The sequence below is a fragment of the Coregonus clupeaformis genome, unplaced genomic scaffold, assembly GCF_020615455.1.
Source record: "Coregonus clupeaformis isolate EN_2021a unplaced genomic scaffold, ASM2061545v1 scaf0981, whole genome shotgun sequence".
Taxonomy (NCBI): Eukaryota; Metazoa; Chordata; class Actinopteri; order Salmoniformes; family Salmonidae; genus Coregonus; species Coregonus clupeaformis.
Window position 1 is genome coordinate 37,830 of NW_025534435.1, and position 17,171 is coordinate 55,000.

At 36.5% G+C, this 17,171-nt stretch overlaps 1 protein-coding gene across 1 annotated transcript in view; it reads left to right on the plus strand.

Moving 5' to 3' along the window:
* The window catches only part of LOC121557203 (protein CLEC16A), a gene marked incomplete at its 5' end in the record, with an annotated part of 117,115 nt that overhangs the window by 37,824 nt on the left and 62,120 nt on the right, over window positions 1-17,171 (plus strand). The window contains one exon of the mRNA XM_045217252.1: window positions 3,855-3,978. Coding sequence (XP_045073187.1) covers window positions 3,855-3,978 — 124 coding nt within the window. The remainder of the gene's footprint in view (window positions 1-3,854; window positions 3,979-17,171) is intronic.

Sequence of the window (17,171 nt, forward strand, 5' to 3'; positions counted from 1 at the left end):
CCCTCCCTGTCTCTCCGTATGTGTCTGGTCCTGGATTCCTCTGTCTCCCCTCCCTGTCTCTCTCTGGTCCTGGATTCCTCTGTCTCCCCTCCCTGTCTCTCTGTATGTGTCTGGTCCTGGATTCCTCTGTCTCCCCTCCCTGTCTCTCTGTATGTGTCTGGTCCTGGAAATCCTCTGTCTCCCCTCCCTGTCTCTCTGTATGTGTCTGGTCCTGGATTCCTCTGTCTCCCCTCCCTGTCTCTCTGTATGTGTCTGGTCCTGGAAATCCTCTGTCTCCCCTCCCTGTCTCTCTGTATGTGTCTGGTCCTGGATTCCTCTGTCTCCCCTCCCTGTCTCTCTCTGGTCCTGGATTCCTCTGTCTCCCCTCCCTGTCTCTCTGTATGTGTCTGGTCCTGGATTCCTCTGTCTCCCCTCCCTGTCTCTCTGTATATGTCTGGTCCTGGAAATCCTCTGTCTCCCCTCCCTGTCTCCCCGTATATGTCTGGTCCTGGATTCCTCTGTCTCCCCTCCCTGTCTCTCTGTATGTGTCTGGTCCTGGATTCCTCTGTCTCCCCTCCCTGTCTCTCTGTATGTGTCTGGTCCTGGATTCCTCTGTCTCCCCTCCCTGTCTCTCTGTATGTGTCTGGTCCTGGATTCCTCTGTCTCCCCTCCCTGTCTCTCTGTATGTGTCTGGTCCTGGATTCCTCTGTCTCCCCTCCCTGTCTCTCTGTATATGTCTGGTCCTGGATCTCTCTGTCTCCCCTCCCTGTCTCTCTGTATATGTCTGGTCCTGGATTCCTCTGTCTCCCCTCCCTGTCTCTCTGTATGTGTCTGGTCCTGGATTCCTCTGTCTCCCCTCCCTGTCTCTCTGTATGTGTCTGGTCCTGGATTCCTCTGTCTCCCCTCCCTGTCTCTCTGTATGTGTCTGGTCCTGGATTCCTCTGTCTCCCCTCCCTGTCTCTCTGTATATGTCTGGTCCTGGATTCCTCTGTCTCCCCTCCCTGTCTCTCTGTATATGTCTGGTCCTGGATTCCTCTGTCTCCCCTCCCTGTCTCTCTGTATGTGTCTGGTCCTGGATTCCTCTGTCTCCCCTCCCTGTCTCTCTGTATATGTCTGGTCCTGGATTCCTCTGTCTCCCCTCCCTGTCTCTCTGTATGTGTCTGGTCCTGGATTCCTCTGTCTCCCCTCCCTGTCTCTCTGTATGTGTCTGGTCCTGGATTCCTCTGTCTCCCCTCCCTGTCTCTCTGTATGTGTCTGGTCCTGGATTCCTCTGTCTCCCCTCCCTGTCTCTCTGTATATGTCTGGTCGTGGATTCCTCTGTCTCCCCTCCCTGTCTCTCTGTATGTGTCTGGTCCTGGATTCCTCTGTCTCCCCTCCCTGTCTCTCTCTGGTCCTGGATTCCTCTGTCTCCCCTCCCTGTCTCTCTGTATGTGTTTGGTCCTGGATTCCTCTGTCTCCCCTCCCTGTCTCTCTGTATATGTCTGGTCCTGGATTCCTCTGTCTCCCCTCCCTGTCTCTCTGTATGTGTCTGGTCCTGGATTCCTCTGTCTCCCCTCCCTGTCTCTCTGTATGTGTCTGGTCCTGGATTCCTCTGTCTCCCCTCCCTGTCTCTCTGTATGTGTCTGGTCCTGGATTCCTCTGTCTCCCCTCCCTGTCTCTCTGTATATGTCTGGTCCTGGATTCCTCTGTCTCCCCTCCCTGTCTCTCTGTATATGTCTGGTCCTGGATTCCTCTGTCTCCCCTCCCTGTCTCTCTGTATGTGTCTGGTCCTGGATTCCTCTGTCTCCCCTCCCTGTCTCTCTGTATATGTCTGGTCCTGGATTCCTCTGTCTCCCCTCCCTGTCTCTCTGTATGTGTCTGGTCCTGGATTCCTCTGTCTCCCCTCCCTGTCTCTCTGTATGTGTCTGGTCCTGGATTCCTCTGTCTCCCCTCCCTGTCTCTCTGTATGTGTCTGGTCCTGGATTCCTCTGTCTCCCCTCCCTGTCTCTCTGTATATGTCTGGTCGTGGATTCCTCTGTCTCCCCTCCCTGTCTCTCTGTATGTGTCTGGTCCTGGATTCCTCTGTCTCCCCTCCCTGTCTCTCTCTGGTCCTGGATTCCTCTGTCTCCCCTCCCTGTCTCTCTGTATGTGTCTGGTCCTGGATTCCTCTGTCTCCCCTCCCTGTCTCTCTGTATGTGTCTGGTCCTGGATTCCTCTGTCTCCCCTCCCTGTCTCTCTGTATGTGTCTGGTCCTGGATTCCTCTGTCTCCCCTCCCTGTCTCTCTGTATGTGTCTGGTCCTGGATTCCTCTGTCTCCCCTCCCTGTCTCTCTCTGGTCCTGGATTCCTCTGTCTCCCCTCCCTGTCTCTCTCTGGTCCTGGATTCCTCTGTCTCCCCTCCCTGCCTCTCTGTATGTGTCTGGTCCTGGATTCCTCTGTCTCCCCTCCCTGTCTCTCTGTATGTGTCTGGTCCTGGATTCCTCTGTCTCCCCTCCCTGTCTCTCTGTATGTGTCTGGTCCTGGATTCCTCTGTCTCCCCTCCCTGTCTCTCTGTATATGTCTGGTCCTGGATTCCTCTGTCTCCCCTCCCTGCCTCTCTGTATATGTCTGGTCCTGGATTCCTCTGTCTCCCCTCCCTGTCTCTCTGTATGTGTCTGGTCCTGGATTCCTCTGTCTCCCCTCCCTGTCTCTCTGTATGTGTCTGGTCCTGGATTCCTCTGTCTCCCCTCCCTGTCTCTCTGTATGTGTCTGGTCCTGGATTCCTCTGTCTCCCCTCCCTGTCTCTCTGTATATGTCTGGTCCTGGAAATCCTCTGTCTCCCCTCCCTGTCTCTCTGTATATGTCTGGTCCTGGAAATCCTCTGTCTCCCCTCCCTGTCTCTCTGTATGTGTCTGGTCCTGGATTCCTCTGTCTCCCCTCCCTGTCTCTCTGTATGTGTCTGGTCCTGGAAATCCTCTGTCTCCCCTCCCTGTCTCTCTGTATATGTCTGGTCCTGGATTCCTCTGTCTCCCCTCCCTGTCTCTCTGTATGTGTCTGGTCCTGGATTCCTCTGTCTCCCCTCCCTGTCTCTCTGTATGTGTCTGGTCCTGGATTCCTCTGTCTCCCCTCCCTGTCTCTCCGTATATGTCTGGTCCTGGATTCCTCTGTCTCCCCTCCCTGTCTCTCTGTATATGTCTGGTCCTGGATTCCTCTGTCTCCCTCCCTGTCTCTCTGTATGTGTCTGGTCCTGGATTCCTCTGTCTCCCCTCCCTGTCTCTCTGTATATGTCTGGTCCTGGATTCCTCTGTCTCCCCTCCCTGTCTCTCTGTATATGTCTGGTCCTGGATTCCTCTGTCTCCCCTCCCTGTCTCTCTGTATATGTCTGGTCCTGGATTCCTCTGTCTCCCCTCCCTGTCTCTCTGTATGTGTCTGGTCCTGGAAATCCTCTGTCTCCCCTCCCTGTCTCTCTGTATGTGTCTGGTCCTGGATTCCTCTGTCTCCCCTCCCTGTCTCTCTGTATGTGACTGGTCCTGGATTCCTCTGTCTCCCCTCCCTGTCTCTCTGTATGTGTCTGGTCCTGGATTCCTCTGTCTCCCCTCCCTGTCTCTCTGTATGTGTCTGGTCCTGGATTCCTCTGTCTCCCCTCCCTGTCTCTCTGTATATGTCTGGTCCTGGATTCCTCTGTCTCCCCTCCCTGTCTCTCTGTATGTGTCTGGTCCTGGATTCCTCTGTCTCCCCTCCCTGTCTCTCTGTATGTGTCTGGTCCTGGATTCCTCTGTCTCCCCTCCCTGTCTCTCCGTATATGTCTGGTCCTGGATTCCTCTGTCTCCCCTCCCTGTCTCTCTGTATATGTCTGGTCCTGGAAATCCCTGCCTCTCTGTGTAACCATGGTAACATCCCCTGACCTCTGACCCCTAGTGGACAACCAGCACATGTTGCACTACATTCGAGACAAGACGGCGGTCCCCTACTTCAGTAACCTGGTCTGGTTCATCGGCTCCCACGTCATAGAGCTGGACAAGTGTGTTCAGACAGACCAAGAGTGAGTACACACACACACACACGCACACACACACACACACACACACACACACACACACACACACACACACACACACACACACACACACACACACACACACACACACACACACACACACACACACACACAGTACATGCACACACACGGCAGCAATGTCATCAAACTGGACATTTTACATTTTTAGTCATTTAGCAGACGCTCTTATCCAGAGCGACTTACAGGAGCAATTAAGTGGTTAAGTGCCTTGCTCAAGGGCACATCGACAGATTTTTTTTTCAACCTAGTCGGCTCGGGGGATTAGAACCAGCGACCTTTCGGTTACTGGGCACAACGCTCTTAACCGCTAAGCCACCTGCCGGAAGCAAATGTGTTCAGACTAAGGAAAAGTAAGAGTAGGTCAGTCTTCTTCTAGATGCTGTTATTATTTAGCTACTCACGTATTTCTATTGAAAGAGATGGGTAGGTCTGTACAGACTGTACGTTGATGAATGTCTGTGTGTGTAGGCCTTCAGGGTGAGGAGATCTTTACCTCTATCGAACCTTCAGATGGGTCCTGTTCTCACTGTGTCCACTAGGTGTCAGGGTTGTGTCAGGGGTCCTCTATCGAACCTTCAGATGGGTCATGTTCTCACTGCGTCCACTAGGTGTCAGGGTTGTGTCAGGGGTCCTCTATCGAACCTTCAGATGGGTCCTGTTCTCACTGTGTCCACTAGGTGTCAGGGTTGTGTCAGGTCCTCTATCGAACCTTCAGATGGGTCATGTTCTCACTGTGTCCACTAGGTGTCAGGGTTGTGTCAGTTTAGACTTTGTACCTGTCAGAGCGATTTAGATGAAGATAATGTCCTCTTGGGAAGGTTGTGTTTGCGCTGCATGCTTTGGGTATACATTCAGATACATGTTGTGAAACACAAAACATACACAGTTACGAACTTGATCAATACATATTGTTACAAACTAGATCAATACAGTGAGGGGGAAAAAGTATTTGATCCCCTGCTGATTTTGCACGTTTGCCCACTGACAAAGACATGATCAGTCTATAATTTTAATGGTAGGTTTATTTGAACAGTGAGAGACAGAATAACAACAACAAAATCCAGAAAAACGCATGTCAAAAATGTTATAAATTGATTTGCATTTTAATGAGGGAAATAAGTATTTGACCCCCTCTCAATCAGAAAGATTTCTGGCTCCCAGGTGTCTTTTATACAGATAACGAGCTGAGATTAGGAGAACACTCTTAAAGGGAGTGCTCCTAATCTCAGCTTGTTACCTGTATAAAAGACACCTGTCCACAGAAGCAATCAATCAATCAGATTCCAAACTCTCCACCATGGCCAAGACCAAAGAGCTCTCCAAGGATGTCAGGGATAAGATTGTAGACCTACACAAGGTTGGAATGGGCTACAAGACCATCGCCAAGCAGCTTGGTGAGAAGGTGACAACAGTTGGTGCGATTATTTGCAAATGGAAGAAACACTGTCAATCTCCCTCGGCCTGGGGCTCCATGCAAGATCTCACTTCGTGGAGTTGCAATGATCATGAGAACGGTGAGGAATCAGCCCAGAACTACATGGGAGGATCTTGTCAATGATCTCAAGGCAGCTGGGACCATAGTCACCAAGAAAACAATTGGTAACACACTACGCCGTGAAGGACTGAAATCCTGCAGCGCCCGCAAGGTCCCCCTGCTCAAGAAAGCACATATACAGGCCCGTCTGAAGTTTGCCAATGAACATCTGAATGATTCAGAGGAGAACTGGGTGAAAGTGTTGTGGTCAGATGAGACCAAAATCGAGCTCTTTGGCATCAACTCAACTCGCCGTGTTTGGAGGAGGAGGAATGCTGCCTATGACCCCAAGAACACCATCCCCACCGTCAAACATGGAGGTGGAAACATGCTTTGGGGGTGTTTTTCTGCTAAGGGGACAGGACAACTTCACCGCATAGAAGGGACGATGGACGGGGCCATGTACCGTCAAATCTTGGGTGAGAACCTCCTTCCCTCAGCCAGGGCATTGAAAATGGGTTGTGGATGGGTATTCCAGCATGACCCAAAACACACGGCCAAGGCAACAAAGGAGTGGCTCAAGAAGAAGGACATTAAGGTCCTGGAGTGGCCTAGCCAGTCTCCAGACCTTAATCCCATAGAACATCTGTGGAGGGAGCTGAAGGTTCGAGTTGCCAAACGTCAGCCTCGAAACCTTAATGACTTGGAGAAGATCTAAAAAGAGGAGTGGGACAAAATCCCTCCTGAGATGTGTGCAAACCCGGTGGCCAACTACAAGAAACGTCTGACCTCTGTGATTGCCAACAAGGGGTTTTCCACCAAGTACTAAGTCATGTATTGTAGAGGGGTCAAATACTTATTTCCCTCATTAAAATGCAAATCAATTTATAACATTTTTGACATGCGTTTTTCTGGATTTTTTTGTTGTTATTCTGTCTCTCACTGTTCAAATAAACCTACCATTAAAATTATAGACTGATCATTTCTTTGTCAGTGGGCAAACGTACAAAATCAGCAGGGGATCAAATACTTTTTTCCCTCACTACATACTGTTACAAAATAGATCAATACATGCTGTTACAAAGTTGATCAATACATACTGTTACAAACGTGATCAATACATTACATACTGTTACAAACTAGATCAATACATTACATACTGTTACAAGCTAGATCAATACATACTGTTACAAACTAGATCAATACATTACATACTGTTACAAACTAGATCAATACATACTGTTACAAACTAATCAATACATTACATACTGTTACAAACTAGATCAATACATGCTGTTACAAACTAGATCAATACATACTGTTACAAACTAGATCAATACATACTGTTACAAACTAGATCAATACATTACATACTGTTACAAACTAGATCAATACATTACATACTGTTACAAACTAGATCAATACACACTGTTACAAACTAGATCAATACATACTGTTACAAACTAGATCAATACATTACATACTGTTACAAACTAGATCAATACATACTGTTACAAACTAGATCAATACATTACATACTGTTACAAACTAGATCAATACATTACATACTGTTACAAAATAGATCAATACATACTGTTACAAACTAGATCAATACATTACATACTGTTACAAACTAGATCAATACATTACATACTGTTACAAACTAGATCAATACATTACATACTGTTACAAACTAGATCAATAAATTACACACTGTTACAAACTAGATCAATACATTACATACTGTTACAAACGTGATCAATACATTACATACTGTTACAAACTAGACAATACATACTGTTACAAACGTGATCAATAGATTACATACTGTTACAAACTAGATCAATACATTACATACTGTTACAAACTAGATCAATACATACTGTTACAAACTAGATCAATACATTACATACTGTTACAAACTAGATCAATACATTACATACTGTTACAAACTAGATCAATACATTACATACTGTTACAAACTAGATCAATACATTACACACTGTTACAAACTAGATCAATACACACTGTTACAAACTAGATCAATACATTACATACTGTTACAAACTAGATCAATACATTACATACTGTTACAAAATAGATCAATACATACTGTTACAAACTAGATCAATACATTACATACTGTTACAAACTAGATCAATACATTACATACTGTTACAAACTAGTTAAATACATACTGTTACAAACTAGATCAATACATACTGTTACAAACTAGATCAATACATTACATACTGTTACAAACTAGATCAATACATACTGTTACAAACTAGATCAATACATTACATACTGTTACAAACTAGATAAAAACATACTGTTACAAACTAGATCAATACATTACATAATGTTACAAACTAGATCAATACATTACATACTGTTACAAACTAGATCAATACATTACATATGTTACAAACTAGATCAATACATACTGTTACAAAATAGATCAATACATACTGTTACAAACTAGATCAATACATACTGTTACAAACTAGATCAATACATTACATACTGTTACAAACTAGATCAATACATTACATACTGTTACAAACTAGATCAATACATTACATACTGTTACAAACTAGATCAATACATTACATACTGTTACAAACTAGATCAATACATACTGTTACAAACTAGATCAATACATTACATACTGTTACAAACTAGTTCAATACATACTGTTACAAACTAGATCAATACATTACATACTGTTACAAACTAGATCAATACATTACATACTGTTACAAACTAGATCAATATATACTGTTACAAACTAGATCAATACATTACATACTGTTACAAACTAGATCAATACATTACATACTGTTACAAACTAGATCAATACATTACATACTGTTACAAACGTGATCAATACATTACATACTGTTACAAACTAGATCAATACATTACATACTGTTACAAACGTGATCAATACATTACATACTGTTACAAACTAGATCAATACACACTGTTACAAACTAGATCAATACATTACATACTGTTACAAACTAGATCAATACATTACACACTGTTACAAACTAGATCAATACATTACATACTGTTACAAACGTGATCAATACATTACATACTGTTACAAACTAGATCAATACATTACATACTGTTACAAACTAGATCAATACATTACACACTGTTACAAACTAGATCAATACATTACATACTGTTACAAACGTGATCAATACATTACATACTGTTACAAACTAGACAATACATACTGTTACAAACGTGATCAATAGATTACATACTGTTACAAACTAGATCAATACATTACATACTGTTACAAACTAGATCAATACATTACATACTGTTACAAACTAGATCAATACATACTGTTACAAACTAGATCAATACATTACATACTGTTACAAACTAGATCAATACATTACATACTGTTACAAACTAGATCAATACATTACATACTGTTACAAACTAGATCAATACATTACATACTGTTACAAAATAGATCAATACATACTGTTACAAACTAGATCAATACATTACATACTGTTACAAACTAGATCAATACATTACATACTGTTACAAACTAGATCAATACATTACATACTGTTACAAACTAGATCAATAAATTACACACTGTTACAAACTAGATCAATACATTACATACTGTTACAAACTAGATCAATACACACTGTTACAAACTAGATCAATACATACTGTTACAAACTAGATCAATACATTACATACTGTTACAAACTAGATCAATACATACTGTTACAAACTAGATCAATACATTACATACTGTTACAAACTAGATCAATACATACTGTTACAAACTAGATCAATACATACTGTTACAAACTAGATCAATACATTACATACTGTTACAAACTAGATGAATACACACTGTTACAAACTAGATCAATACATTACATACTGTTACAAACTAGATCAATACATTACATACTGTTACAAACGTGATCAATACATTACATACTGTTACAAACTAGATCAATACATTACATACTGTTACAAACGTGATCAATACATTACATACTGTTACAAACTAGATCAATACATTACACACTGTTACAAACTAGATCAATACATTACATACTGTTACAAACGTGATCAATACATTACATACTGTTACAAACTAGACAATACATACTGTTACAAACGTGATCAATAGATTACATACTGTTACAAACTAGATCAATACATTACATACTGTTACAAACTAGATCAATACATACTGTTACAAACTAGATCAATACATTACATACTGTTACAAACTAGATCAATACATTACATACTGTTACAAACTAGATCAATACATTACACACTGTTACAAACTAGATCAATACACACTGTTACAAACTAGATCAATACATTACATACTGTTACAAACTAGATCAATACATTACATACTGTTACAAAATAGATCAATACATACTGTTACAAACTAGATCAATACATTACATACTGTTACAAACTAGATCAATACATTACATACTGTTACAAACTAGATCAATACATTACATACTGTTACAAACTAGTTCAATACATACTGTTACAAACTAGATCAATACATACTGTTACAAACTAGATCAATACATTACATACTGTTACAAACTAGATCAATACATACTGTTACAAACTAGATCAATACATTACATACTGTTACAAACTAGTTCAATACATACTGTTACAAACTAGATCAATACACACTGTTACAAACTAGATCAATACATACTGTTACAAACTAGATCAATACATACTGTTACAAACTAGATCAATACATTACATACTGTTACAAACTAGTTTAATACACACTGTTACAAACTAGATCAATACATACTGTTACAAACTAGATCAATACATTACACACTGTTACAAACTAGATCAATACATTACATACTGTTACAAACTAGATCAATACATTACATACTGTTACAAACTAGATCAATACATTACATACTGTTACAAACTAGATCAATACATTACATACTGTTACAAACTAGATCAATACACACTGTTACAAACTAGATCAATACATACTGTTACAAACTAGATCAATACATTACATACTGTTACAAACTAGTTCAATACACACTGTTACAAACTAGATCAATACATACTGTTACAAACTAGATCAATACATACTGTTACAAACTAGATCAATACATTACATACTGTTACAAACTAGATCAATACATTACATACTGTTACAAACTAGATCAATACATACTGTTACAAACTAGATCAATACATACTGTTACAAACTAGATCAATACATTACATACTGTTACAAACTAGATAAAAACATACTGTTACAAACTAGATCAATACATTACATAATGTTACAAACTAGATCAATACATTACATACTGTTACAAACTAGATCAATACATTACATATGTTACAAACTAGATCAATACATACTGTTACAAACTAGATCAATACATACTGTTACAAACTAGATCAATACATACTGTCACAAACTAGATCAATACATTACATACTGTTACAAACTAGATCAATACATTACATACTGTTACAAACTAGATCAATACATTACATACTGTTACAAACTAGATCAATACATTACATACTGTTACAAACTAGATCAATACATACTGTTACAAACTAGATCAATACATTACATACTGTTACAAACTAGTTCAATACATACTGTTACAAACTAGATCAATACATTACATACTGTTACAAACTAGATCAATACATTACATACTGTTACAAACTAGATCAATACATACTGTTACAAACTAGATCAATACATTACATACTGTTACAAACTAGATCAATACATTACATACTGTTACAAACTAGATCAATACATACTGTTACAAACTAGATCAATACATTACACACTGTTACAAACTAGATCAATACATTACATACTGTTACAAACTAGATCAATACATTACACACTGTTACAAACTAGATCAATACATTACATACTGTTACAAACTAGATCAATACATTACATACTGTTACAAAATAGATCAATACATATTGTTACAAACTAGATCAATACATTACATACTGTTACAAACTAGATCAATACATTACATACTGTTACAAACTAGATCAATACATTACATACTGTTACAAACTAGATCAATACATTACATACTGTTACAAACTAGATCAATACATACTGTTACAAACTAGTTCAATACATACTGTTACAAACTAGATCAATACATACTGTTACAAACTAGATCAATACATTACATACTGTTACATACTAGATCAATACATACTGTTACAAACTAGATCAATACATTACATACTGTTACAAACTAGTTCAATACATACTGTTACAAACTAGATCAATACACACTGTTACAAACTAGATCAATACATACTGTTACAAACTAGATCAATACATACTGTTACAAACTAGATCAATACATTACATACTGTTACAAACTAGTTTAATACACACTGTTACAAACTAGATCAATACATACTGTTACAAACTAGATCAATACATTACACACTGTTACAAACTAGATCAATACATTACATACTGTTACAAACTAGATCAATACATTACATACTGTTACAAACTAGATCAATACATTACATACTGTTACAAACTAGATCAATACATTACATACTGTTACAAACTAGATCAATACACACTGTTACAAACTAGATCAATACATACTGTTACAAACTAGATCAATACATTACATACTGTTACAAACTAGATCAATACATTACATACTGTTACAAACTAGATCAATACACACTGTTACAAACTAGATCAATACATACTGTTACAAACTAGATCAATACATTACATACTGTTACAAACTAGATCAATACATTACATACTGTTACAAACTAGATCAATACATTACATACTGTTACAAACTAGATCAATACATTACAGACGGTTACAAACTAGATCAATACATACTGTTACAAACTAGATCAATACATTACATACTGTTACAAACTAGTTCAATACACACTGTTACAAACTAGATCAATACATACTGTTACAAACTAGATCAATACATACTGTTACAAACTAGATCAATACATTACATACTGTTACAAACTAGATCAATACATTACATACTGTTACAAACTAGATCAATACATACTGTTACAAACTAGATCAATACATACTGTTACAAACTAGATCAATACATTACATACTGTTACAAACTAGATAAAAACATACTGTTACAAACTAGATCAATACATTACATAATGTTACAAACTAGATCAATACATTACATACTGTTACAAACTAGATCAATACATTACATATGTTACAAACTAGATCAATACATACTGTTACAAACTAGATCAATACATACTGTTACAAACTAGATCAATACATACTGTTACAAACTAGATCAATACATTACATACTGTTACAAACTAGATCAATACATTACATACTGTTACAAACTAGATCAATACATTACATACTGTTACAAACTAGATCAATACATACTGTTACAAACTAGATCAATACATTACATACTGTTACAAACTAGTTCAATACATACTGTTACAAACTAGATCAATACACACTGTTACAAACTAGATCAATACATTACACACTGTTACAAACTAGATCAATACATTACATACTGTTACAAACTAGATCAATACATTACATACTGTTACAAACTAGATCAATACATACTGTTACAAACTAGATCAATACATTACATACTGTTACAAACTAGATCAATACATTACAGACGGTTACAAACTAGATCAATACATTACAGACGGTTACAAACTAGATCAATACATTATATACTTACAAACTAGATCAATACATTACATACTGTTACAAACTAGATCAATACACACTGTTACAAACTAGATCAATATATTACATACTGTTACAAACTAGATCAATACATTACATACTGTTACAAACTAGATCAATACACACTGTTACAAACTAGATCAATATATTACACACTGTTACAAACTAGATCAATACATTACATACTGTTACAAACTAGATCAATACATTACATACTGTTACAAACTAGATCAATACATTACATACTGTTACAAACTAGATCAATACACACTGTTACAAACTAGATCAATACATACTGTTACAAACTAGATCAATACATTACATACTGTTACAAACTAGATCAATACACACTGTTACAAACTAGATCAATACATTACATACTGTTACAAACTAGTTCAATACGTACTGTTACAAACTAGATCAATACACACTGTTACAAACTAGATCAATACATTACACAGTTACAAACTAGATCAATACATTACATACTGTTACAAACTAGATCAATACATTACATACTGTTACAAACTAGGTCAATACATACTGTTACAAACTAGATCAATACATTACATACTGTTACAAACTAGATCAATACATTCTGTTACAAACTAGATCAATAAATTACATACTGTTACAAACTAGATCAATACATTACACACTGTTACAAACTAGATCAATACATTACATACTGTTACAAACTAGATCAATACATTACATACTTTTACAAACTAGATCAATACATTACATACTGTTACAAACTAGATCAATACATACTGTTACAAACTAGATCAATACATACTGTTACAAACTAGATCAATACATTACATACTGTTACAAACTAGATCAATACATACTGTTACAAACTAGATCAATACATTACATACTGTTACAAACTAGATCAATACATACTGTTACAAACTAGATCAATACATTACACACTGTTACAAACTAGATCAATACATTACATACTGTTACAAACTAGATCAATACATTACACACTGTTACAAACTAGATCAATACATTACATACTGTTACAAACTAGATCAATACATACTGTTACAAACTAGATCAATACATTACATACTGTTACAAACTAGATCAATACATTACACACTGTTACAAACTAGATCAATACATACTGTTACAAACTAGATCAATACATTACATACTGTTACAAACTAGATCAATACATACTGTTACAAACTAGATCAATACATACTGTTACAAACTAGATCAATACATTACATACTGTTACAAACTAGATCAATACATTACATACTGTTACAAACTAGATCAATACACACTGTTACAAACTAGATCAATATATACTGTTACAAACTAGATCAATACATTACATACTGTTACAAACTAGTTCAATACACACTGTTACAAACTAGATCAATACATACTGTTACAAACTAGATCAATACATACTGTTACAAACTAGATCAATACATTACATACTGTTACAAACTAGATCAATACATACTGTTACAAACTAGATCAATACATACTGTTACAAACTAGATCAATACATTACATACTGTTACAAACTAGATAAAAACATACTGTTACAAACTAGATCAATACATTACATGTTACAAACTAGATCAATACATTACATACTGTTACAAACTAGATCAATACATTACATATGTTACAAACTAGATCAATACATACTGTTACAAACTAGATCAATACATACTGTTACAAACTAGATCAATACATACTGTTACAAACTAGATCAATACATCACATACTGTTACAAACTAGATCAATACATTACATACTGTTACAAACTAGATCAATACATTACATACTGTTACAAACTAGATCAATACATACTGTTACAAACTAGATCAATACATTACATACTGTTACAAACTAGATCAATACATTACATACTGTTACAAACTAGTTCAATACATACTGTTACAAACTAGATCAATACACACTGTTACAAACTAGATCAATACATTCCACACTGTTACAAACTAGATCAATACATTACATACTGTTACAAACTAGATCAATACATTACATACTGTTACAAACTAGATCAATACATACTGTTACAAACTAGATCAATACATTACATACTGTTACAAACTAGATCAATACATTATATACTTACAAACTAGATCAATACATTACATACTGTTACAAACTAGATCAATACACACTGTTACAAACTAGATCAATACATTACATACTGTTACAAACTAGATCAATACATTACATACTGTTACAAACTAGATCAATACACACTGTTACAAACTAGATCAATATATTACACACTGTTACAAACTAGATCAATACATTACATACTGTTACAAACTAGATCAATACATTACATACTGTTACAAACTAGATCAATACATTACATACTGTTACAAACTAGATCAATACACACTGTTACAAACTAGATCAATACATACTGTTACAAACTAGATCAATACATTACATACTGTTACAAACTAGATCAATACACACTGTTACAAACTAGATCAATACATTACATACTGTTACAAACTAGTTCAATACGTACTGTTACAAACTAGATCAATACACACTGTTACAAACTAGATCAATACATTACACAGTTACAAACTAGATCAATACATTACATACTGTTACAAACTAGATCAATACATTACATACTGTTACAAACTAGGTCAATACATACTGTTACAAACTAGATCAATACATTACATACTGTTACAAACTAGATCAATACATTCTGTTACAAACTAGATCAATAAATTACATACTGTTACAAACTAGATCAATACATTACACACTGTTACAAACTAGATCAATACATTACATACTGTTACAAACTAGATCAATACATTACATACTTTTACAAACTAGATCAATACATTACATACTGTTACAAACTAGATCAATACATACTGTTACAAACTAGATCAATACATACTGTTACAAACTAGATCAATACATTACATACTGTTACAAACTAGATCAATACATACTGTTACAAACTAGATCAATACATTACATACTGTTACAAACTAGATCAATACATACTGTTACAAACTAGATCAATACATTACACACTGTTACAAACTAGATCAATACATTACATACTGTTACAAACTAGATCAATACATTACACACTGTTACAAACTAGATCAATACATTACATACTGTTACAAACTAGATCAATACATACTGTTACAAACTAGATCAATACATTACATACTGTTACAAACTAGATCAATACATTACACACTGTTACAAACTAGATCAATACATACTGTTACAAACTAGATCAATACATTACATACTGTTACAAACTAGATCAATACATACTGTTACAAACTAGATCAATACATTACATACTTTTACAAACTAGATCAATACACACTGTTACAAACTAGATCAATACATTACACACTGTTACAAACTAGATCAATACATTACATACTGTTACAAACTAGATCAATACATACTGTTACAAACTAGATCAATACATTACATACTGTTACAAACTAGATCAATACACACTGTTACAAACTAGATCAATACATTACATACTGTTACAAACTAGATCAATACATACTGTTACAAACTAGATCAATACATTACATATGTTACAAACTAGATCAATACACACTGTTACAAACTAGATCAATACATTACATACTGTTACAAACTAGATCAATACATACTGTTACAAACTAGATCAATACATTACATACTGTTACAAACTAGATCAATACATTACATACTGTTACAAACTAGATCAATACATACTGTTACAAACTAGATCAATACATTACATACTGTTACAAACTAGATCAATACATTACATACTGTTACAAACTAGATCAA